The sequence below is a fragment of the Rana temporaria genome, chromosome 2 (genome assembly GCF_905171775.1).
Source record: "Rana temporaria chromosome 2, aRanTem1.1, whole genome shotgun sequence".
NCBI classification, from domain to species: Eukaryota; Metazoa; Chordata; class Amphibia; order Anura; family Ranidae; genus Rana; species Rana temporaria.
This window is the reverse complement of record NC_053490.1, coordinates 186,759,768-186,784,598: the sequence shown is the minus strand read 5'-3', so window position 1 is coordinate 186,784,598 and position 24,831 is coordinate 186,759,768. Positions and strand designations below refer to the sequence as shown.

Below are 24,831 nucleotides of genomic sequence, written 5' to 3'. Positions count from 1 at the left end.
GTACATTCCTCTCAGCATATGCACCAGAACCCTGTGCCCCTTGAACTCTATCAGCACCACTAACATGTGCCCCTTGGAACTGTTGTAACACATTAGACAATGAATTAACTAGTACTGACAATTGAGACAAATCAGATAAAGAATTCTCACCAACATGGGACACTGGCTGCTCGCTCTCCTCCACAGCTGTAAGGTGAGTAGCGCTGCACTCCTGCTGACGAGATGCTCTTCTTGTCACAGCTCCAACTTCTTCCTTCAAGACTGTTACCTGAGGAGAAGGAGCTGCACACTGACCCCCTTTCTTTCTCTTACCAGGCTGCTGCTTTACCGCAGCTGAGCCTTTCTTCTTCTGCACAGGGGGAGGGGGGGTAGCCTGTACCGCAGCACTATCCTCCCCAAGACAGCGGCGCAGCCACTCCTCACCCCCCTTGCTTTCAGCCCTCTCCAGCAGCTGGCACAGGAGAGCCTCCCTGCTATTAGCAGCGCGGCGCTTCATACTTTTTTTTTTTTTTTTTTTTGAGGCAGAGACGCGCCCGCACTAACCTGCTGCGACGCTGGCTGACAGGGCTGCTGAGGAGACCGCCGTGCTGGCGACCCTTTATAGCCTCCTACAGCGCGGGCTTCCTCCCGCTCGAACCGGCCAATCAGCTGCTCCGCCTGGTCCACCAATCACGGCCGCCGCTGCCCAGCATCGCATGACACCTGGAACGAGAAATGCACAGCAGGAGAACTGCACAGCGTGCTTTCTCCTTTGAACTATCCCATGTTGGTCCCGCATATTGCTGGGACCTTTCATTTCAGAACACAAAGGGAAAGAGAATGTGCAAACTGTAGTATCCCATAGCAACTAATCAGAAATGAGTTCCAGGTTTCTACCTAAACCCCCACCCTATATGGTTTTTAATCTCTGGATTATATAATTGTTGTTCTATTCTATTCTGAAGTAGCGTATAGAATATCCGGCACCCATGATATGTGAAAAGTGCAGCACAAATGATACATATTATCCTAAAATAAAAATAAAAAGCAGAATACCAGAATATTCATATATGGTATCCTAGATATAAGAAGTGGCAGAACATAAAAACATTTCTGTGGAAGTGCAGTACTTTAACCCTTTCTTGTATGAAGATGTCTGCAGTGTTGCCCTCTCCATAGGCTATATACAGTTAGCCAAGCCAGTCATACATATTTGGGAATATGTTGGCTGGCACAGATTTCCAAGGGTGGGCAGACTGCTTCCGCACCTCCACTGATACAATACATAGATTCATGCATTGCATGAATCGCCGCTGCGCTGACTATTCAGATGGCCGGCCCCCTGGTGAGCGCTGGCCATCTGAATAACGGCAGCTGGTTGGCTGTAGAAGTGCCTATCCGAGCCAGGCTGCAATCAGCTTCCAAATACTTATCCAAGGACGCATGGGGGGTGCGTTCCTTGGATAAGACTGACAGGCGCCTCAGCCAATCAGGTTCACCGGTTCTGGTTACCGGTAACCTAATTGGCTGAAGCATCATCGAGGGCAGGAGAAGACATCGATGGAAGGAGGATGGCCGACCCCAGAAAGGTAAGTGCCGGGGGGCAGCATTTTACAGGGCACAGTGGCGATAATTACTGGGGCACAGTGGCGATAATTGGCACAGTGGTGACAATTGGCACAGTGATGACAAAGGGCACAGTGGCGACAATTGATGGGCACAGTGGCTGTGTTTGATGGCATGGCACAGTGGCTGCGTTTGATGGCATGGCACAGTGGCTGCATTTGATGGCATGGCAGAGTGGTGACAATTGATGGCACAGTGGCTGCGTTTGATGGCATGGCACAGTGGCTGCATTTGATGGCATAGCACAGTGGTGACAATTGATGGCACAGTGGCTGAGTTTGATGGCATGGCACAGTGGCTGCGTTTGATGGCATGGCACAGAGGTGACAATTGATGGCATTGGACAGTGGCTGCGTTTGATGGCATGGCACAGTGGCTGCGTTTGATGGCATGGCACAGTGGCTGCGTTTGATGGCATGGCACAGTGGCTGCGTTTGATGGCATGGCACAGTGGCTGCGTTTGATGGCATGGCACAGTGGCTGCGTTTGATGGCATGGCACAGTGGCTGCGTTTGATGGCATGGCACAGTGGCTGCGTTTGATGGCATGGCACAGTGGCTGCGTTTGATGGCATGGCACAGTGGCTGCGTTTGATGGCATGGCACAGTGGCTGCGTTTGATGGCATGGCACAGTGGCTGCGTTTGATGGGCACAGTGACTGCATTTGATGGGTACAGTGAGGCTGCAATTGTTTTTTTTTTGTTTGTTTTTTCATTTGTTTGCGACCCCAAACATTTTGAGCACCAGCCGCCACTGGCAGTATGTGCCTGTAGATTCAACTGCCCTCTAGTATGTGTGGCCAGGTTTTATTAAACAGAATCTGTTGCTCTGGATGCCTACACATCAGAACATCAATTTGTACTGCTTTTTTAGTCGAAAGCAAATTTCACATTTTGCAAAACTGTAAGAAATATCCACAGTAACAAAAAGAGTGCATGTATTCATTCATTCATTGCACTGAGGTATATACAGACTAAACCCCTGTTTTAACGCATACTGTTAGATAGGTTGATTCGATTGTCAGCGGGCAGGCCGGTGATTTATCCTTGGTCTTGTTTACAGGCATACCCTACTTTTAAGTACACAATGGGGTTTATTTACTAAAGCTGGAAAGGGCAAAACCAGGTTCACTTCTGCATAGAAACTAATGAGCTTCCAGGTTTTATTAACAAAGCTTAATTGAACAAGCTGGGGTTAGAAGCTCATTGATTTCTATGCAGAAGTGAACCAGATTTTGCGCTTTCCAGCTTTAGTAAATATACTCCAGTGGGGTATGACTGTATATCATATACAGAGCAATGCACAGTCTCATGCAGCTTTTACCCCAGTCGCAGGTTTTAGGAGGAGTATCGGGATATGTACCATCCGTTTTGTGACTAGAGGAAGTATACTGTACAATGAACTGCAAGTGCGGTGACATCACCACACTTGTACTTAATTGAGATCTACAAGTCCATCTGCCACAGCAGAAGATGGGGTATGTAGTCTCTTTATTCACAGATCTCTATAAATGGATGGCACATTTGTATAGCGAGAGGCAATAAAAAAAAAGGACAGCAAGAAGAAGAAACCATGATTTAGCTAAGTGGTGGGAGTAGGGTTCAGTTTGAGGGTGGGGGGTTGCAAAAAATGTCCATGTTTCATGTTAAACCCTAAAAATTAGCATAACATGAAAGATGGTCAGAAAGATTGATCACGCTTTCCAATCTGTTGACTAATATTTTCATATTTTGTATTTACAAATAATGTCTAAGGTGTTCGATAACCATATTAATTATGTTCAAAGCAGGACGTGCAAAATATATACTGTATATTAAAAACGATTTTTTACAATTGCTGCAAGCATCATCTTATAAAAAAAGAGCCCCATACACACCATTTATTATGGAACATTAGTATTCTTTTACTACTGTGATGCTAAATTCATAATAGTTACATGGGCAGAAAGAAAGACTTGGCAAACGTGAGGAACATTAAAAGGCTTTTTAACTTTTATCAAGAAAGTAAGAGACAATAAAAGAAGACCTCTCGCTTGTTTCCTGAATAGCACTCTTTCTTTACACTGAATTTTACAAATGAACCTTAGGTAGCTAGAGGATAGTGTTAATTGGCAAACAAAATCCTAATGAGGAAAAACAGAACGAACAGCACACACAATGTCAACAACAATCAAAGATGAGATAAGAGGGGTACTCACTAGAGTTGCTGCTGTCATCCTTGGTTCCATCGAGAGTTCCATCTGGGTGCATTTGCAAGTAGTATCCTTGCCTGCAATATAACCTGGTCACTATGCCCTTGAGCTGGGGATCTGAAATACAGATATATTTTGACATTAGTCTTAAAACATCCTCATCAATTAATTGTTTCTCTCTTGTTTGTGTCCTAAAATGGTTTTGCAAAGCCATGACTGCTAGCTTTTAACAAACAGAATGAGACTTAAGACAGAGATTCACTAAACCTAACTATTCCAGCTCTGTGACCTTTCGAATATTCTGACCTTTTCAGAAAAGGTGTGGTGACCTAAACAAGACCAGACTAGATGGGAAGTATATACAGACGTCTCTTAAAAACTGTTTATTTTACTCAATCCCTCCAGCTTAGTGTAAGAATATAGATTTATTTATTAATACACACTTTATGATTCTGTAAAAACTGGGATTTAGCACAATGATTCATAACTTTTTAGTAAACAATAAACTTAGTATTTACCAAGTATTTCTTGATGTCATATATAGGGTACTTCCTAAACACGAACAAGTCATTTTAAAAAAAGCTCAATGTTTTTAAATAACAAAACTATTGCGAATGGGTGTTATTTACAAAAGTCAAATCCACTTTGCACTACAATGGCAAACTACAAGTGCAAATTGCACTTGAAATTGCACTGAAAGTGCACTTGGAAGTGCAGTGGCTGTAAATCTGAGGGATAAATCTGAAATGAGGGGAAGATCTGAAATGAGGGGAAGCTCTGCTGATTTTATCATCCAATCATGTGCAAGCTAAAATGCTGTTTTTTATTTTCCTTGCCCCTCGGATCTACAGCGACTGCACTTCCAGTGCACTTTCAAGTGCAAAACTTTCAAGTGCACTTTGCACTTGTAGTGCAAAGTTGATTTTCCTTTTCGTAAATTTCGTAAAAAAATTTCCTTTTCGTAAATAACCCCCAATGTGTCAGTCAGCGCTTGCTCTGAGCATTAATGTTATCCAATTCGTTATGTTTTATAAAGTGCTGTCCTTTAAATCATAATAATTATTTAAATCGTAATTACAAAGCACTGTTCTTTTAGCCTATAACACACTGGGGATGATTTACTAAAAGCAAATCCACTTTGCACTACAAGTGCACTTGGAAGTGCAGTCGCTGAAGATCTGAGGGGACATGCAGGGGGGGGGAAATGAATTTTTGATTGTACATGATACAGATCTACAGTGACTGCACTTCCAAGTGCACTTGTAGTGCACAGTGGCTTTACCTTTAGTAAATAAACCCCACTGTATCCTTAATGCACTACTTTAAAAGTGTACATGACCTAACTTTCTGCACTCCAAACATTCATAGTTGTATCAAATTGTATCAAAATTGTTTCTATTCACATGCACTAGATATGGATATGCCAGAAAAGGGAATATTTGTCTCCCCTTTAAAGGGATGGAGCAATGATAGATGTGCAGGACTGTTGTGAAAAAACACCAACAGTCCAAAGAGTGGTCTTCTGTTGATAGTACTATGGTGTCAGTTCCGTTGCATTTCAACAGAATGCTTTACTTTTCCCAAAGAAATGCTGTGGGCACAGTGCATTTACGTTCACGCATTCTTAGTTCTGACTAAAGACCATTAATTCACCATCTGCTAAATTAAAATCACCTCCACATGGCTGTTGTGTTTGAGGGGAAAACAAATTGCCACTTGACAATTCTGTTGCAATGAGGGGGGGGGGAGAAGAAATATGGGTGAATTTATATCTTCCCTCCCTAACACAACAGAAATGCAAGATAAAAAAATGGTATGATGCACAGCACTAAAAAAGGCTATTTTTGCTAGTTTGGAGATGAAGACACGCACAAAGGAACATTTGTGTACCCTTTTTGGGGTGTTAAAGAGTGTGAAATGTCACTGGCAAGGAGGAAACTTCATACAGAAAGTGTCACAGAATGAAAAGGATATTTGAACTTGACACCATTGCTCCTGCTGGGATCAATTATGATCTTTATTTTATTTGCCTTTGACTAATGTGCAAAAGCATTTGCTTTACAAGAACATAATTGATCCATAACTGTGGGTGAAAATGGCAGGGCTAAAGTCCAAGTAGCTGGAAAAGGGAACCATGTATAAACCAACATACTAGTTCGAGTAGATACAATTTTGATATGATTTGTAATATTATAATTCCCCATGTTTGGAGCGCAGACTTATAATGTGCAGGATAAAAGCCCAAACATTTTTTACCTTAATGCATTACTTTATTTATTAAAGGTAAAAAATGTTTAGACCCCTTTACTTACCTGAAACCTCATTGGATCCAGCGCTGTGCACATCTGCAGCTCTTCTCTCACCTCACCTCCAAGTCTCATTGGGGTACTGGGAGCCATTAGCTCCCAGTGCGGTCAATCAAAGCCAGTGATGGGGGAGTGGACACAGTCTATGGACAATGGACGCAGTGTCAATGGATGCAGCAGCAGGGCACGGGAGTGAGCACACACAAGTTCCCCCATGTGAAGTGACTTGCTGTGAGAGAGGAGGAGCCAGGAGAGCCAGCAAGGCACCCAAGAAGAGGAGTAATCCCATTACACAGGCAAGTATGTTTGTTCTTTGATTTGTTTTTTTAAAATCACGTTAAGGATACAGTGCTTTATAAATAGAAAAAGTTGGATACAATTTTGGTAGCGCTATTCATGCTCAGAGCAAGCATTGACTGACACCTTGTTTGCATTATTGCTATTTGGCTGAGTGGAGTATTTATCAATTTCATTATGGCTATGTTAGGAATATATTTTATCCCTTGGAGTGCACTGAAGGATTTGTTCTTTAAGACCCCTTTCACACTGGGGGTCACGTTGGTGCTAAAGCGGCTTTAGCGTTGTTTAAGCAGTTCTTTTTTGGCCACTAGCGGGGCACTTTTAACCCCAAAGAAGGAGTTAAAAAAACCTGGGTCACGGTGCTTCCGAAGCACTTTTAAGGCACTTTGGCCATTCATTTCAATGGGCAGGGCATTTTGGGAGCACTGTATACAACCCACCGAAAGATGCTGCTTGCAGGACTTTTCCTAAAGTCTCGCAAGCGCACCCCCAGTGTGAAAAGACACACAAATGAATGGGAGGCTTTCAGGCGCTTTTTAGAGGCTATTTATAGTGCTAAAATGAAAATAGCCTCAGAGTGAAAGGGGTCTAAAACATATTACATAAAGTCTCCAGCCATTAAGTAAATTGTACAGACACCCTCCTGGCCTATCCATCTGTAGAGAACGGATTCGATTGGCACCAAGGATGCCTGCACAGTGCACACACATGCATATTCTGCAAGTTACAGCATGCATGTTTATGCAACAATTCTAAAGAACAATAGTCTAGCATCTAAACCTTCCAACTGTCATCTGATGTTAATGAGCACCTTTAAGGAATGCGCACAAAACGTAACATTCCCATGGATTCTAAAATTGTGCTTTAAATAGAAAATTAAATGTCCAGGATTTGTAAATTGTTGCAGTTCATCATACTGTATAATAAAACACTTGTCTAAGTCGTCTTTGATGAAAGCAGGTATATTCTGACACAAATTCTTTCATGACCAGGGAAGCCAAGTCTATTTTATTTCAATGAAAGAAATATCACTGTCTCAGATCTCAAATGTGGGTTATAAGCCTAAGAATAACTGCTTTCATCTCAGACATTGAAGAGGTGTGGTAAGGTGTTTCCATTTAGCAACAAATTAAATTGCAATTTAATTCTAGTCCATTTTTTTTTTTTTATCCTTTAGTTTATACACATATACAAAAGCTAAACACTCTGCAAATATTGACAACCACAATTCACAACACTTTGCTATGACATTTTTACAAAACTATGACAAAAGGTGTAAAATAACATGGATTACGGAACCACAAAAACCTATTCACTATACCTCAGGCACACAGGGATATTTTTTACATATAAATATGTGAATAACACGCAAACACATGCATAGCAATAGTGGCATATAGCAAATCATGTTTGTTTTTTTTCAAAAAAAGTGAGCTGTGTTTTTTTATTCTGAGACTTAGGCCTCGTACACATGACCGAGTTTCTCGGCAAAAACCAGCAAGAAACTTGCTGGGAGATATTTTGTTTGCAGAGGAAACCGGTCGTGTGTACCTTTTTCGTTGAGGAAACTGTTGAGAAACTCGACGAGCCAAAAAGTAAGCATGTCCTTGGCTTGTCGAGTTTCTCGACTGCTTCACAAGGAACGTTGTGTTTCGCCCGTCGAGTTTCTCGGTCGTGTGTACAAGGCCTTATGTTCAATTGAAAACTTTCATTATCTAGCCACCACAGCCTACCTCATTAAATAAAAAAGTCACCAAGTTCCAGAATTACCTTGGTTAATATGAACTTACTCTAATCAATAGCTAATGCCTTTAAAGATGGAAATGAATATGTAGAGTTTAAGTTCACATGTGCTTTGTTCTTTCATTTATGATTAGTTTATTTTTAAGGTATTAAAGTTTATCTATACCCACACACAAAAATGTTATATTTTGCTACTCACTCCACTTCGCAACAAATTCCCAATCACATGCAAGGACAAGAGAAAAAAATTAACTTTTTTTGCTTGCACAAAACTAGATGATGGAAGTCAGCAGAGCTTCACCTCATTTATGTGTAAAAATAGGGTGCGCTAAATAAATATAATAATAGTATTAAACAATATTTAAAACTAAATATGAATACTAGACATCAAAAAAGAAACAAAGTATTATAGTGAATCAGTATATCCAGTCCCTGGATATTATTGATATTGTAGTGATAATCAAAAATGGTGATAAACAAAATATGAATCCACAATCAAAAAGAAGAAAAAGTAAAAGAGTCCAGTGATGACGTTTTTAAAGCTGGAAAAATGAATTCCCATAAGTGATTTCTTAATTGAAAGAGGTATCGTGTTTTCAATCAAAATGATCCACCTTCACCGTGATTTTGTCAAAACACCCAATGTGAATGAATAGGCAGGCTCCTTACCAGATGGAATTGCCCCCAATTTTGGTATCAAAAAGGGAGGACAATTAAGGCTTTGACAGGATCACCTGCATATGAATGGGATACGTCCTGACAGCAGTGTTGGAAACAATCATGGATTCTCGGATATGTGCATGGAAAATAAATGGTGGCAAAACATAGCGTAATTCGTTTTAATAAGATGTAAAAACATATATTTTAGGGAGCCAAGTGGCCGCTTACTTTGTGAGTGCCTTGGAACGGCACTGAGGCTGTAGTGATTTAAAATCAGCTAGAGTAGATCCTGGGTGCTGTGAGCTGCGAGATGTCCGGATCCCCGGAGCGTGTGTTCCACGGCCGCAGCAGTGTGGAGCCAACAATGCAGGAAGTGACAAGGTACTGGAGCGTACAATTGCGTGGTTGGGTGCCGCCCCGACGTACGTTTCGGAAAGATCGTCTTCAGGAGGCGTGCCCAACCACGCTAATGATGTAAATTTATATGTCCGTCAATGATGTGAGGGGAGGGAGTGGGCGTGTGATAGCCTCAGTAGCGGATTCAATGCCACCGTGTGCTGTATGGCGGTAATGCAATACACCACCAGCATTCAATGAGATAAATCTCTCTAAATACAAATCGCAGGTAACAGAGCTGAGAATACACTATAGCATGGCCAAAAGTGTTCACAGGTTACAAAATTTAAAATGACTATGAATGACACATTACATATGTTAAGATTACAATAAAAAATGATTAATAATATAGAGATAAAACAATTGATTCTGAAACCTGAAACTGTCTATTCTCCATATAGGCGGACATAAATTTATTCCCAAAACTGTATATCCCCTAATGAATATGGGGTAATTAATAAATGCCATCTATTCCTAGTATCCCTATATCAAGACAACTTGCTAGGTTGACAATATAGAAAAAAGATAAAAATTAAATAAAATTTAAAATTAAATGAGTTTAAAACATGGTTACTGTATAAAATAAAGGAGACTCAGTTTTAAGGTTAATAATTCGTTAAAAAGCAGTTCAGGTCCAATTCGATGTTGAGGCCTTGCGGGTGCATCGTTCGCAAACGGTGGATCCACATAGTCTCATTCTGTGAAACTGCCTGAGTCATGTTGGTTCCTCTCCAATTACTGGTTATTTTATCTATACCAATAAATGTTAATTTGCTGGGGTCCTTATTATGGAACTGTAAAAAATGCCTAGACACACTGTGATTAGGGAACCCATTTTTAATGTTTGCCACGTGTTCATTAACCCTTACTCGTAATTTTCTAGTGGTACGGCCCACGTATTGTAAAGAACATGGGCATTCGAGTAGGTAGGTGACATGATGTGAGTCACATGTTATAAGGGGTTTCACCTTGTATTCTTTCTGTGTGACGTTAGATTTGAATTGAGTTACTTTTCTGCTTATTCGACTAGTGCTCTTACATGATTTGCACCTAGTGCAGTGATGAAAGCCAGACCCATCAAGGAAAGTTAGAGGTCGTGGTGGGGGGTCAGGTACATTTGGAGCAATGATGTTCCGTAACCCTGGTACTCTTCTATACACAAATTTTGGTTTAGGGGGTAGGATAGCAGCCAAATCGTTGTCTTTTAACAGTATTGGCCAATGTTTTTTAAAGATTTTTTCAATGCTTAGGTATTGCCTATGGAAACCTGAAAAGAAGGCCATTTCTGATGAGAACGGTTTCTTCTTTTTGGTGGTCAGAAGTTCTTCTCGGTCCATGTTCAATACTTCTAGAGTAGTTTTTTCTAGTGTTTGTAAAGAATAACCTTTTTCCTTAAACTTTTCTGTCAGAATTTCAGATTGTGATTGAAAATCTGTGGCCATGTCACAATTTCGGCGAATCCTCATGTATTGTCCTTTGGGAATAGTGCTCAACCATTTTGGGTGGTGGCAACTGTTGGTAGGTACATACGCGTTCCTATCCGTGCTCTTAAAATATGTGCGAGTACTGATTTTATCCCTATTTTTGGTAAGAATTAAATCCAGGTAGTTGATTGATGCTAGGCTTGACGTAGCAGTGAATCGAAGTCCATATTGGTTGCTGTTCATTCCGTTAAGGAATATTTCCAAAGAAGGCCAAGTTCCCTCCCACAAGAGAATAATGTCGTCTATGTATCTCATATAGAAAATAAGAGATGCACCTCATTTACTATGCTAAGGGAAACCTCCCCTGCAAAGTTAGCAGTCTATTTGCTATTAGTAAATAAATCCCAGTGTTTCAAACATGTTTTGTTCCTAGGATTTGATAGTAGATTCAGAGTTGGAAGTATTGGAGTCAATGTCTGTAGGCATGGCTGTACAGATAATAACTTTAAGAAGGGGTTTGAGTAGTAAGGGTAGTAGTAATTAGTGAAGGCTTGTTTTAATGCCCACAAATAAAAGCAGTGGATGTAACATATGGGGGGGGGGGAGTTTGTCCATGATGAGGGTCATGGGGTCCAGGGTAAGATGACATCTTGGTGGACCAATATCCCATGTTTTTTAGCAATAGGGCAGACAGAAAGAAAAGTAATGAAGTTAAGATGGTCAGAGAAGGGGGATTTAAGGAAGAAAGAACAGAAGGGTGGGTGATAAGTAGGATTTAATGGACACTGAGAGCTTATGACCTGCGTTGTGTCTTCTGTCTATATAATTGTGTCAATAATGCAGCTTGATGTTATAGTTCCAGGATGAGAAAAATCCTCAAACACCAAGGATTCTTAAGCCTATCTAGTAAGTATGGCAGGCCTCAATCTGGTTCAGATATATTTGAGGCCTAAATCGTATGTGTTGGAAAAAGGTGCAAGGGAGAAATAAACATTGTGGTAGAGGATATGGGTTAGAATGTCCATTTTATACGTTTTGGGCCTCACTTGCAGGAAGAGAGATATAGAGGACCTATTGACTGATCCAAACTTACAGACTTCCTCTAATAGGGACAGGAATCTGATTCTAGGATTGGTGGCATATAGTAAATGATCATTGACATAAAGGCCAAGTTTGTGAAGATTGTTCTAGATCAGTGGTCATCAACCCTGTCCTCAGGGCCCACTAACAGGCCAGGTTTTATGTATTACCTTGGGGAGATGCAGACTAGAATACTGCAATGACTGAGCAGCAAATTATATCACCTATGATGTATTTCAGTTATCTCGCAAACCTGGTCCGTTATTGGGCCCTGAGGACAAGGTTGATGACCACTGTTCTAGATGGTTATGTGCTAAATGGAGGGATTGAGGGATTATGTTCCAAAATCAGTATGTCAAGCAGTATGTATGAATGGCAGCCCCCCACCATCTTGATCAGTTTCTAATGTAGACAGGTTTACATAAGGCACTTACTCTAATTCATGCTGTGGAGCAAACAAATTGAAACAAATCTTGCGTACCATCGATAAGGTATACAAAAAGAAAGTCGCAGCTAGGGTGATCAAACACCTCTTCAGCGATAATTGAAAGAAGACCTAACTGTATGCTCTTGGCTTTGCCATGATGTACGGGAGTCAGGGTATTGACGGTAGCTTCTCAATCAACAAAGCCAATTTGCACCTTGTTATTTTCAGATTTGTGAAGAATTTATTTGTTCATAGTACTGTACATGGTCCATTATGGGACTGAGTTTTATGCACAGTATAGATTTTTTTTTATATATTATGCAAAAATAAAAATATGTATGTTAATATGTGGTTGTCATTTGTTTGATACCGGGTGCCTTAAGCCCAAGTGCCTTAGTGTTTTTGTGATTGTAATTTATAATAGGGTGTGCACCTCTTATACCACCTATAATTTGTATTTAATGATAATAACATTAGTTTCATTACTTAAAAAATTAAAGTGTGCATGTGGGTGCCAGGATATGGACCCGCAGTCACTGTAATATGTTGTTTCTGGGAAGCCACTAGAAAGATTCTTAACTTTCTTGCAGACTGGCTTTCACAAGGCTTAAGTATTTTCTGCATCTGTTCTGTTTCTATAAAAAAGAAGATATTCGTTTTTTTTTGTTTTTTTTTCTTTCACGTCAGACTCTGCTCACATTTAGCAGCGAGACTAGCTCACGGTTCGACCGCCCATAACGTCTCTCTTGTGGCTTCGCATCATTCGTGGAATTTATTTATATATTTCAGTTCCTTTTTTTCTGTATAAATATAGAATTAACATTTTTAAACCATTGATTACCGATTAACCAGTCTGGCTGCATTGCTTACTATTATAACATGACTTGCCCCCCTTTTTTTTTTTTTTTTTTTTTCCCCTTCCCCTCCCCCCTTTCCCCCCTCTCCCTAGATCTGTGTGCCATGCTGTCTTCTCTTTGGTTTCTCACCTATCTGCTTCTACCATTCCCTGGATAAACTTTTCTGTAGATTTAAACACTTTCCAGTTTTCCCAAACCACCTTATATTTGTCTTCGCAGCCTGTCTCTCTACAGGCAAGATACTCCATCTCTTCTATATATTCCACCCTTTCTAACCACTCTTTAATTGATGGCCTCTTTGGGTGTAGCCAGTTCTTTGGGATCAGGGCCTTTGCTGCATTTAGTAGCACTGGGACCAACGTTGTTCCATACTGTTTTTTTGTTTTTTCAGTTCCGTGAAACAGACAGGTCAACGGGCTGCAAAGAATCCTCTCCCCCGTTATTTCTACAATATATTCCAAAATTTCTTTCCAGTATTCCTGCACTCTCGGGCAGTCCCACCATATATGCATAGTTGTTCCTTTTTGCTTACAATTTCTCCAACATAGCTCTGAATTATTTGGGTGGATCTTACTCATTTTCACTGGGGTCAAATGGCATCGGACCATACATTTGTAATTTGCTTCAATGGTAGTGTTGTCCGAGGCATGATTGTATACTGCACCTATCATTTGTTGTTTATCAATCTTTTTACCCAAATCATTTTCCCATTTTTCTAAAAAGGGGAGAGTTTCCTGGGACTCCAGCTCCGTTAGTATCCCATATGCCTTTGATATACCATGTGACAGGGGTTTATCCATATTACAAATTTTTTCTATTGGGTGTAGTGTTTTGTCTTCCCTAATTGGTTGTGGTAATGTGCTCACTAAGTGTTTTAACTGCATGTACTCCCATTCACTCATCATGTGTTCCCCTTCTCCTATCTTTATATCTTGTCTTAGTTTAATTTTCCCCCGTGTAACAATATCTTTTTATTTTTTCTCCCCTAATAGCTTTCCAAAACGTGTTCCATTACCTGGTGGAAAAAAATTTGTGCCTACTAAAGGGATCAGTGGGGAGTTATACTCCCATTTTTCCCGTCTAAAAATTGTGTCCCATATTCTAAGTACGTTCCTTGTTATATTATGTGTATTTGTGCCCAATTCCCTCATTTTGGGTGGTATCCATACATTTCTGTTTAATTGTGTGCTACTTAATATTTCTTCCATTCGTACCCATTTTTTTTTTGTGTATGTATTTGACCATTCTACCAACCTGGCTAAATTGACAGCAAAGTAATATCTTTTTATATCAGGGAGCCCCAACCCCCCTCCTTTTTTTTTCATGCTCAACAATGAATAACTTAGTCTAGCCTTTTTACCTGTCCATATGTATTTCAGGATTACTGATTTGATTACTTTAAAAAAACTTTGCGGTATTTTTATTGGGAGCATTTGAAGTTTATATGTAATCTTCGGTAATATCATCATTTTAAACGCATTGATCTTACCTATCCAAGAGATGTGTTTTTTGGCAAGGTTTTTCAGGTCTTGGTTAATTTCGTTAATTAGGGGGACAAAATTGACCGCATATAGTTTTTCAAGTGTTGGTGTAATTTTTATTCCTAAATACGTTATAGCTTCTTTTTCCCATGTAAATGGGAACTCTTTCTGTAGTTCTTCAGCTTCTTTTTTATCTATCCCCAAATTCAAAATAACTGTTTTTATCGGGTTTATTTTAAAATTTGAGAGTTCGTCGTATTTTTTTATTTCCTTTATGATATTAGGGAGGGACACCCTAGGTTTGGTCAAATATAGGAGTATGTCGTCTGCGTACGCCGCCACCTTGTGTTCTTCGTCTCCCACTCTCACCCCCCCTATATCCGGGTTTTCCCGAATTTTTGCTAACAGTGGTTCCAGAGCTATTACATATAGGAGAGGTGAGAGCGGGCACCCCTGTCTGGTTCCGTTTTTCATTTCGAACACAGACGACATACCCCCGTTGACCTTCACCCTTGCCGTCGGGTGACTATATAGATTCTTCACCCATTTCATGAACCTTGGTCCCAGGCCTATATTTTGTAGGGTTTCCATCATAAACCCCCAGTCGACTCTGTCAAATGCTTTTTTGGCATCTAGAGACATGAGTACGACTGGGGGTTTCTTTTTTGGATCTTGTTGCAGTAACAGCAGGGTCCTTATGCTATTATCTCTCCCCTCTCTGCCTGTTACGAAACCTGCCTGATCTGTGTTTATTACTTGCGGCATTAAACTTTTTATCCTAGTTGCTAATACTTTCGCATAGACCTTCAAGTCTGCATTTAGCAGTGCGATTGGTCGGTAGTTGGAGCACAGGGTTCCATCTTTTCCTGCTTTAGGGATAATAGTAATATTTGCCAATAGGGATTCTTTTCTTATTTCCTCTTCCTCTCCTATTTTATTAAAATAATTGCACATCTCTGGGACCAAGAGTTCTTTAAATTTTTTGTAATATATAATCGGTAAGCCATCAGGACCTGGGCTCTTACCACACGGTGTTTCCTGGAACGCTCTATATATCTCATCTTGAGTTATTGGAGCCTCCAGGGATTCAATGTCATTTTGAGGGATTTTAGGTAATTTCACTTCTTTTAAGTATTCCCTAATTTTATTTTTTCTAATATTTTCCTGCTCTTGAGTTTCATTTATTCTTATTGCATATAATGAACTATAGAAAGTCCGAAAGCACTCAGCAATTTCAGACATCCTATATTTCATCTGACCGTCTTGATTTTTTATTTTTTCTATGTAGTTTTTCTTTTTTTTTTTTCTGGATATTCTCGCTAAATATTTCCCTGGTTTATTCCCCCATTTATACCTCTCTTTTCTAACATTTTTGAATATGTCCCTTGTTTCAACCTTCATCAAATCTCTGAGCTGGCCCCTCTTTGCAACAATTTCTTGATATATTTCATTTTCTCCTCGCTCTTTATGCGTTTGCTCCAATTCAAATAGCTCAGTTGTTAATTTTTCCATGTTTAATTTTCTTATTTTTTTTTTCCCTGCTCCTATCGAAATTAGTTTCCCTCTAATATATGCCTTGTGGGCCTCCCATACAGTGGCTACCCTTACTTCAGATGTATTATTAAGAGTGAAATATTGCTCCAAATCAGTTCTCACTATGTTCTTTACCTCGCTGTCCTCTACCAGTTCTTCATTTAAGTTCCATGATCCTTTTCTTTGCTCTATCTCTTTAAATCTAAGTTTTACCGTTACCGGGGCATGGTCTGAGATTGTAGTTACCCCTATTGAGGTTTTAACTACCTCTTCCAATAGCTCGTGGTCTACCATTATATAGTCCAGTCTTGAGTATGTTCCATGAACAGAAGAGTAATAAGTATAGTCCCTTTTATTTGGATATGTTATCCTCCAAGGATCTATTAAACAGTGACTGTGCATTTTTTTCTTTAATATTCTTAACTGTTTAATATTTCGCCTCTGTGCCCCGGACGTACTATCAAGTTGATAGTCCATTGAGAGGTTGAGGTCTCCTGCGAGTATTACATGTCCAAATTTAAAATCCATTAAAGCATTCAAGATCCCCCTCAGGTATTTATGTGGTTGGCTGTTTGGGCAATATATATTTGCTAACGTGTATTTTTTCCCTTGGAGTATTCCTTTTAAAAACAAATAGCGTCCTTCCGGGTCCACTTTCCTGTCTTCTACTATGAAGGAGATGTTCTTCCCTATTCCTATGGCGACCCCCCTAGCTCTCTTCTTTGGAGAGTCCCCATAGTACCAGGTGGGAACTGCCCGAGAATACAATCTAACACTAGAATCCAATGTTATGTGGGTCTCTTGCAAAAAAACTATTTCCGCTGAGTACCTTTCAACCTCTCTTAATACCATATGCCTTTTTTCCGGACAGTTGAGACCTCTTACATTATATGTTAAGAAATTTATATTTGTCATATTTTTCTCTTTTTTTTTTTTTTCCCTTGTACTTTTCTCAAGTGCATTTGTTTTTCCCTGTTGCATGACACACAGATCTGGGCCCCTTTTCCTAATCTTCCCCTCCCCTCCCCCACCCGAACCCCTTCTCCCTCCCTCCCTCCCCTCCTCCCCCTTTCACCCCCCCACCACTTATATCTTGCCCCTTTGTTCTTCATTTGGGGCTTTCTCGTCCCCTTCCCCTCCCCCCCTTCCCCGTGGTCGATCCTTGACCCTATGGTCATTTGGAGCTTTTTCTTATTTGGCGCTCTAGGCGCTCTTTTGCTCCTCAGGCTAAGGTGGAGTTCTATTTTAGCCCGGTCTCCTATCCCCCGATACTGGGGAACTGGGGCAGGAGTACGCTCTGGGTCTCCCCTCTCCCCTGCCCCACCCTGGTTGCTTACTATATGGATCCTCCCTGTCCCCCTCCCTGCCCACCACCCCTCCCCCCCCCCCGACCAGCCAACATCATTAGTAATTTTTTGGTATTGGGATGCCTAAACTATGACAGAATTCTGGTATTTCCTCCAGAAACCTCAGTCTTGCCGAAGTACCATTTTTCCTGCCTATTAGGCACGCTGGGAATCCCCAGTTGTACTGGATATCATGTTCCTGCAAGACTCCTAACAATGGTTTTAAGCTTCTTCTTCTTTTTAACGTCTCTTGTGACAGGTCTTGGTAAATTTGGATATTATGTTGATCATATTCTAATGGCGACTTCCCTCTCAGTTTTCTCCATAGTTGGTTTTTTTCTTCCCAACTTTCAAATCGAACAATAATGTCCCTAGGATATTCCTGAGATCTCTCTCTAGGGCGTCTTTATCCTGTGTGCTCGTTCTATTCTTAGTGGGGCGGTTGTTTCTCTCTCTAGTATTGGATTACATATTTTCCTTATTATTTCTGGGAGGTCCTCAGCCTGTGTTGTATCTGGAACTCCGCGTATTCTGATATTCTTCCTTCTATCTCTGTTTTCCTGATCTTCTAATTTATATGCCTGTTCTCGTTGATTACATTTTAATGTTTTTATTTCATCTTCTAATTTTTTAACTGAGGTTACATTGTTGTCGACTTTTTTCTCCACTTCTTCCACTCTTTCCAGTATATACCCCATGTTTCTCTCCATTTTTTCCATTTGCGATTTGAGTGATCTTTCTAGGGCAGCGAACATTCCTTCCATTTCCATTTTTGTTGGCAAAAGTGTCATGTCCTGCATTTCTTCCTTGTTTCCCTGTTCGAGATCTGTTTCTCTGTCCTGGTCTGTTCTGGTCTCTGAGAGTGATTCTGAGAGTGTTTCTAAGTCAGCCAGTGTATTGGTAGCTCCTTTTTTCTTGTCCTTTTTCTTGTCTTTTTCTGCTTGGCCTCCTCTACCAGTTAGTGGTTTATCTGTATGCTGGCTATCTCCATTTGTCCCATGTGTCACAAATTTACACATCGGACCTGGGCTTTGGCTTAACCGGGGGACCTTTGGGATTGCCCCTCCTTTCACTGCCTTTCCCCTTGTAGTCATCCTTCACCCCTCTTGGTCTTACAGTAATCCTACTTATTAAACTGTGTTTTTACCAATGCGTCTCAGAAAATTTTCCTTATCTTAATACTGTTCCCTTCCAGGACATAGATATACGTTTACGAAAGGGTATGGCAATTAGCTATGTGGCTTTACGTCCGGCTGATAGGTTTCCAAACATGTTCTCGGAGTGTCTTAATTACTCCATATGAAAACTTCCAGGGTACACTTTAGCTGGTAATGTTTGCTTGTTACCTTTATGACTGAGTATACGCTGTTACCTGTATTTTGCCAGTCAGATTAAAAATTGCTATCACCATTGAGTTAGAGATATTTGGAGTACATACTGACCCCTCTTTTATATCAGTTTCCAGTGTCAGTCTATCCCCATGGCCTGCTATTGCAGGGTCTCGGAGCTCTGAGATATGGTGAGTTATACTATATTCTGTATACTGAATTTTTACCGAGGTGTCGTCCTCCTTTAGTCCCGTTCACTACCAGATCCTATATATACTGTTGACAATAAAATGTAATGTGGACTATAAAACATCGCTGTCTTCCCGTGGAATTCTACACGTGTTCCACATGTAACAGGTGTCACTGTATCTTAATTGATTTATCCCAACAGAAAGGGGAGCGGTACAAAGGAAGGGGGCCACCAAGAAACAATATAATTCCAATCACAAGGAATATCATTAATCCGCACAGGTCTCTTATATCACTTATTACCTGTCTTCATATCAGTTCCATCTGGATGTTAACTCCTCTGAGTGCAAATGTCCCGTTGATATACATTGATATATGTGTATGTATATTTTTTTTTTATCTTAGATCATGGTTCTTAATTCATAGTAGAACGTTGTACTCACCCCTCTGATAAATGTAGTGTACTCACCATTCTGGTAGTTTTCAATGAAAAGAGATAAAGAAGCCAAATCGGAACTGCTCCAATAAATTTCTGATCTTACCCTCCTGTTGTGGGGCCAGAAACCATCTCAGTCTTCTTTCATTTTAGTAGAGTGAGCTGCTTAGGCTGTGAGGCTGCGTGGTGCTGCCTGCTGCTGCGTCTCCCTTTCGTCAGTCTCCTCTCTCATTGCGGGGCCGGTATTTGTTTATATACATTACTTGCTGCAGCCCAGCACGCCCAGCACACATGCAATCCGTGCAATCCGTCATTCACTCCGCAGAGCGAGGGGGACAAAAAGGCTCTCTGATGCCACGGGGGGGCTCCGGCCCCCTCTCACCTCACTGCAGCTCCCCCCCCGCTCCACACACGACACGTCTCCAAGCAACGGTCTCGCGAGATCACACTCCACCGCCGCCACTCAGCGAGAGAAACCGCACTGCACCTGCTCACACGCTGCGGGCTCCGAGAATCCCCAGGCAAGCCGACCGAGAAGAGGGAGGTGATGATCCCACACGCATCTCCGAACGGGGGAGGGGGGGGACGGTCTAACAGGGAGAGGGAGAGATCCGACTCCTAATCATCTCCAGAATCAGAGCAGGGCTGGAGAGCGAGGGCTCCCGTCTAGCTACTCCTCCACACTGACCGCACCATTCCAGACTCCTCCCTTTCCTCCCAGAGGCATTCAAGATATTCGTTTTGAAGACTAAAGAGGACAGCCCTACGGCGATGTCAGCAATATGTCTGGTCGTTACACAGGAATGCAGGCATTCAGCAACAGTTTTTATTGTCTGTGCTGCTCTTTTTGAAGAGGCTGCTGTCTGTTGCTGGGCAGATGGGAAAATCGAATGAATGAAAAGGAGAGAGCACTAACAGCGAAGTCTCTTTCAAACACTTGGTAGGCAAGAGTTGATGCCCTTTTAGATGGAAACAACTCTTTTCAAAATGTCCTCAGGGATATTGCAAGTGACCTTGAGCAAACACATGAAGCAAGACATGAAGCTTGGGAGCTGGGAGACAAATTGGCTAAAATCTGTAACATAATTATTAAGAACATAATGTTTGCACGGTGCAATAGTACAAGTAAAGCTTTCCTAATCATTGACATTGACCTGAAAAAGGTGATGGATCAAATAAATCTCTGGAAAAGTTTCTGGAATCACTTTGAGACAGGCATGAAGAGCTGGTTCTGGTTGCCAGGAACCTCCGTGGCAATGCACAATATAAAACAACTACCGGAAAGTCAACAAAGAGAAACACACAATAGATGCAAATCCAACGTCAGTTAAGGAGGAAACTGTGTTCAGATGTGAAACGTTCAATGTTATTTTAGATCAGTAGTCTGTTGCCTTACAAGAGCTCAGGGTAGCATACCAATCAGTGTATGACAGGTTCAAAGTAATAATCAACTTATGTAGTCTACCTGATGCTGAGATAAAAACTGAGGCTAAGGCCCCATACACATGATAGAATCCATCCGCAGATAAATCCCAGCAAATGGGTTTCCTTGGATTGATCCTTTGGTGTGTACACGCCAGCGGATCTGTTTCCGCGGAGAAATCTCCTCTGGGATGGATTCCAGCAGATCGGATATTTGCTGACATGCACAACAAATCCATCTGCTGGAATCCATTTCCAACGGATGGATCCGCTCGTCTGTACAGACTTACCGGATCCATCCGTCCAAAGGGATTCCCCGCACGCGTCGTAATGATTTGACGCATGCGTGGAATTCCTTATATGACAGTGTCGCACCGTCGCCGCGTCATAATAGCGGCGACGGCGCGACACGTCATCGCCAGAGGATTTCAGCGCGGATTTCAATGCGATGGTGTGTACACGCCATCGCATAGAAATCTTCTGAAATCCTCGAGAGGATTTATCCGCGGATACGGTCCGCTGGACCTTATCTGCGGATAAATCCTCTCGTGTGTATGGGGCCTAAGAAATGTATTAGTTTTGTCCCTCGGGACTTCAGTAGTGTATTTGTTGAGGAAATTGTCCAGTTTGCAGCCTTTGCCAAGCTCCTGTTATGTCACACTACATCTCAATGGGCAGTTCTATTACATGATAAATGGCTTGCTAATACCTTACCATGTGTTAATGTAGCTCTTATGATGGTCACTACTTGTGTGGGAGAAAGGTCATTCAGCAAATTGGCACTGATAACAAATTATCTAAGAACCAAGATGACCCATGAAAGACTAAGGCAGCGTACACACGGTCGGTCGAAACCGATGAAAACAAACTGAAGGACCGTTTCATCGATCCAAACCGATCGTGTGTGGGCCCCATCGGTCAGTTATCCTTCGGTCAAAAAAAAAGAGAATTTAACCGATGGACTGATAACCGATAGGTCAAAACCGATGGTTAGTATGCAAAAGCATTGGTTAAAAAACTGTGCATTTCACCTGCAGTTTGGCCTTCTTATGCCCTGATTTGACTTCCTACAAAGCTGCATCAATCTGCTCAAAGCTGCATCCCTTTGACTTGTATGAGAGAAGCAGTTCAGACACAAACAAATGCCCATGAGCACCACATAGGAAGCAAGTTTCTAAACATCCATTTTTAGTAATAGTCATTTACATTCTATTACGTTCTACTTAATGAATCTAAGAAAAGATGCTATACAAGAAATGTAAGCTGTTGATAACTAAAATAATGAAAAATAGGATTAAATGAGGAGTACCTTCTGCTGAAATAAGTAATAACATAGAAAGTACATGGAGGGTCTTTCTTTTCTATAAAAGAATCACCAAGCAGCTGCCACCAATCATAAAGTAGCCGCTTGTTCCTATCCAGATAAACACATTGGAGGGAAAAGTGGGTCCGATTGCCATCTGGCATTTGTATGCAGGATGAGGCGCTTGAACCTGGTGACTACCCAAATTTAAATTACAATTTTAAAGTACAAACCAAGTGGAATTTTCTGCCTAGGCTTCTAATGGCTTCATTCATTTAGGATGACTAAGCTAATAACTAATGTAGTTATGCCTTTTCCAAGAAATGCATTCATTATAAAATGCCATATTATTGTTTCTACCGGTATCACAAATAGTAACACTGTTTTTCACATATAGATATTCACAACTGCAGTAAGAAAGTTCAAATTACAAACTATGTTTACTTAACTAATATTTTCTCCAAAAATGTTCAAAATTACAAATATACTTTCAGGCTGGGTTCACGCTATTGCCGCATGTGGCTCCCAGCAGGGATCCAGTGTGTCCCTGCTCACCGTTTCAGGTCCAATTTCAACCCAAATTTTTGGACTGAATTTGGCCCTGGAATGGACCAAAAGACGCACAGCACCCCTGTGATAATTTGCAGTGGAGATATGTGAAGCGGCTCCATAGAGAGCGAGTTACAATCTCCTACCATGCAAATTGGATGCAGGGCAACCCGCATCCATTTCGCATAGTTGTACACCCAGCCTCAGTGTGCAACAATTTTTTTCACATGAAACAGGCATGAAAGCCTTATGATTTTTTTATGATTGTTTTTCTCTGCCTCAAATGACTTCCTTTCCAGTTCTCGTCATGGACAGCTCACTCAAGCAGTTGTCATCACCTTGAAACTTTCTGCGTTTAAAAGAGTGATAACCCGTGAGCTATGAAATTCGCTTCTACAGTCAAAATACAAAAAAAAAAGACAAAAATTATCTGCGTGCAGTAAATGTAGCTGAGTAATGCAATAATGCGTTTAGAAATCCAATTTCAACTACTAAAAATAGAAGCTGAATATAGTAATTAAAATACTACATTGGTTATTGAGTCATGATATTGTGACTTGAGCCTTGTGAATAATAACTGACGTGCTACACACAGAAATATTTTTACACAATTTACCAGGAATTTTAAACACGTTTGTATGGAGCTTTGGCTAGCCATTCACATGCCACCTTTTCTGCTATGGTCAAATGAAGGGCCACTGATACCAAAAGGGTAAAATAATTATGAACCCAATGCATACAACGCATATGCAACATGCACCTGTCATATTACCCTAATAATGAGATGCACTGGAACCAATGGACTACAGACTATATGTTATTATATTCTTTCTGTATGTTATGTGCTGCTGTATCATTTATGTTGCCATTTAAGTAATTTAATGTTTCATTTATTTCATTCTATTTTCTTCAGTGACGTCACTTGCAAGGACTCAAACTGCTGTGCCTTTATATTACCATCAAGCTTGTGTATTGCCTTGCAACTACATATTAAACATATCCTAGCACCACTTTTACTCAGCTTGATTTGCATGCATGTATTTCCTACTCCGACAAAAAGGACTGGTTAAAAATGCTTACACATTTTCAGTTCACTGTTACACAGTTTCACACCTGCACAATGTGTTTTTTACCTGCGTTAAAAAAAATCCACATTTGCAAAAAGCATAGGGTAGCTCATCCACTTGAATGGATTAACTTATGCTCCACAAATGCACCACTCTTGCACTGTTAAGAAACAATGGAACCATAAGCGCAATGCTCATGATAGAGTTTGAGGTCAGTTGGGATTATTTTTAAATAAAAGCAGGCTGGAGCTGGTGGCGGAATGATCAGGTGGCTGCATTTGCAGATCCTGCTCCCTTAGTTCTAGCTGCGGAGTGATCTCAACTATGCTCCGCCTGCCGCCTCTCTGCATAGATAGATAGATAGATAGATAGAACCTGATGCTTGTCTGGCAGCAACAGCTAATGAAGCTTGTGCCCATGGCCCCATGCATTCCACAGCTACACTACACTCTCCTACTTAGTAACCTGTCCTGGTCTCCTGCAGTTCTCTATCAGGTACTGTCGAGGACAGGAATTAGGGGGTGTCAGTAGAGCACTTTACTGGACTGAGGGAGGGGGGGTGATTTGGGGGAAAGGGGGGCATTCCTGTACTCTGCAATCTGTAAACAGCACAGCCCGGAACCCGGCACTCTGTATACAGCACACCAGAACGCTGCACTCTGTATTGTGCATACACTTGAGCCCTGCACATACACTTGAGTCCTGCACTCTGTATGTAGCGCACACATTGACCCTGCACACTGTATGTAGTTCACGCCTGAACCCTACACTCTTGACTTCCTTCAAAACTGCATTTGCTTTCCCTTTGACTAGTATGAGAGATCAATGTGCCAGGGTCATATATATATATGTAGACACACACACAGACTTGTGTTTGAGCTTTAAGCCTCGTACACACGGTTTGATTTTGACAATTTTTTGGTCTGATTTCTGTCAAAAGCATGCGTGCAAGATTCTGTCTAGCATACTAACTATCCGCAAATTGTCTTTCAACAAACACAAATGTAGTGACGTACTACAAAAGTATAAAGACAAAGTTCATTTCTCGAGCACCACCCTTGGGGCCCCTTCTGCTAATTATGTGTTAATAAAAGTTTGGTGAGCGTCGATTCGCACTTTTTTGTTAAGACATTTTTATTTGGATGGCATCTCTAATTTAATTAAATTATTTATTTTTTTGCACAATAA

General features: G+C 41.0%; 1 protein-coding gene across 2 annotated transcripts in view; it reads right to left on the bottom strand.

The window, feature by feature from the left end:
* The window catches only part of FGF14 (fibroblast growth factor 14), a 685,099-nt gene that overhangs the window by 199,881 nt on the left and 460,387 nt on the right, over window positions 1-24,831 (bottom strand). For both annotated transcript variants that reach the window (XM_040336158.1, XM_040336159.1), the window contains exon 2: window positions 3,803-3,913. In XM_040336158.1, coding sequence (XP_040192092.1) covers window positions 3,803-3,913 — 111 coding nt within the window. The remainder of the gene's footprint in view (window positions 1-3,802; window positions 3,914-24,831) is intronic.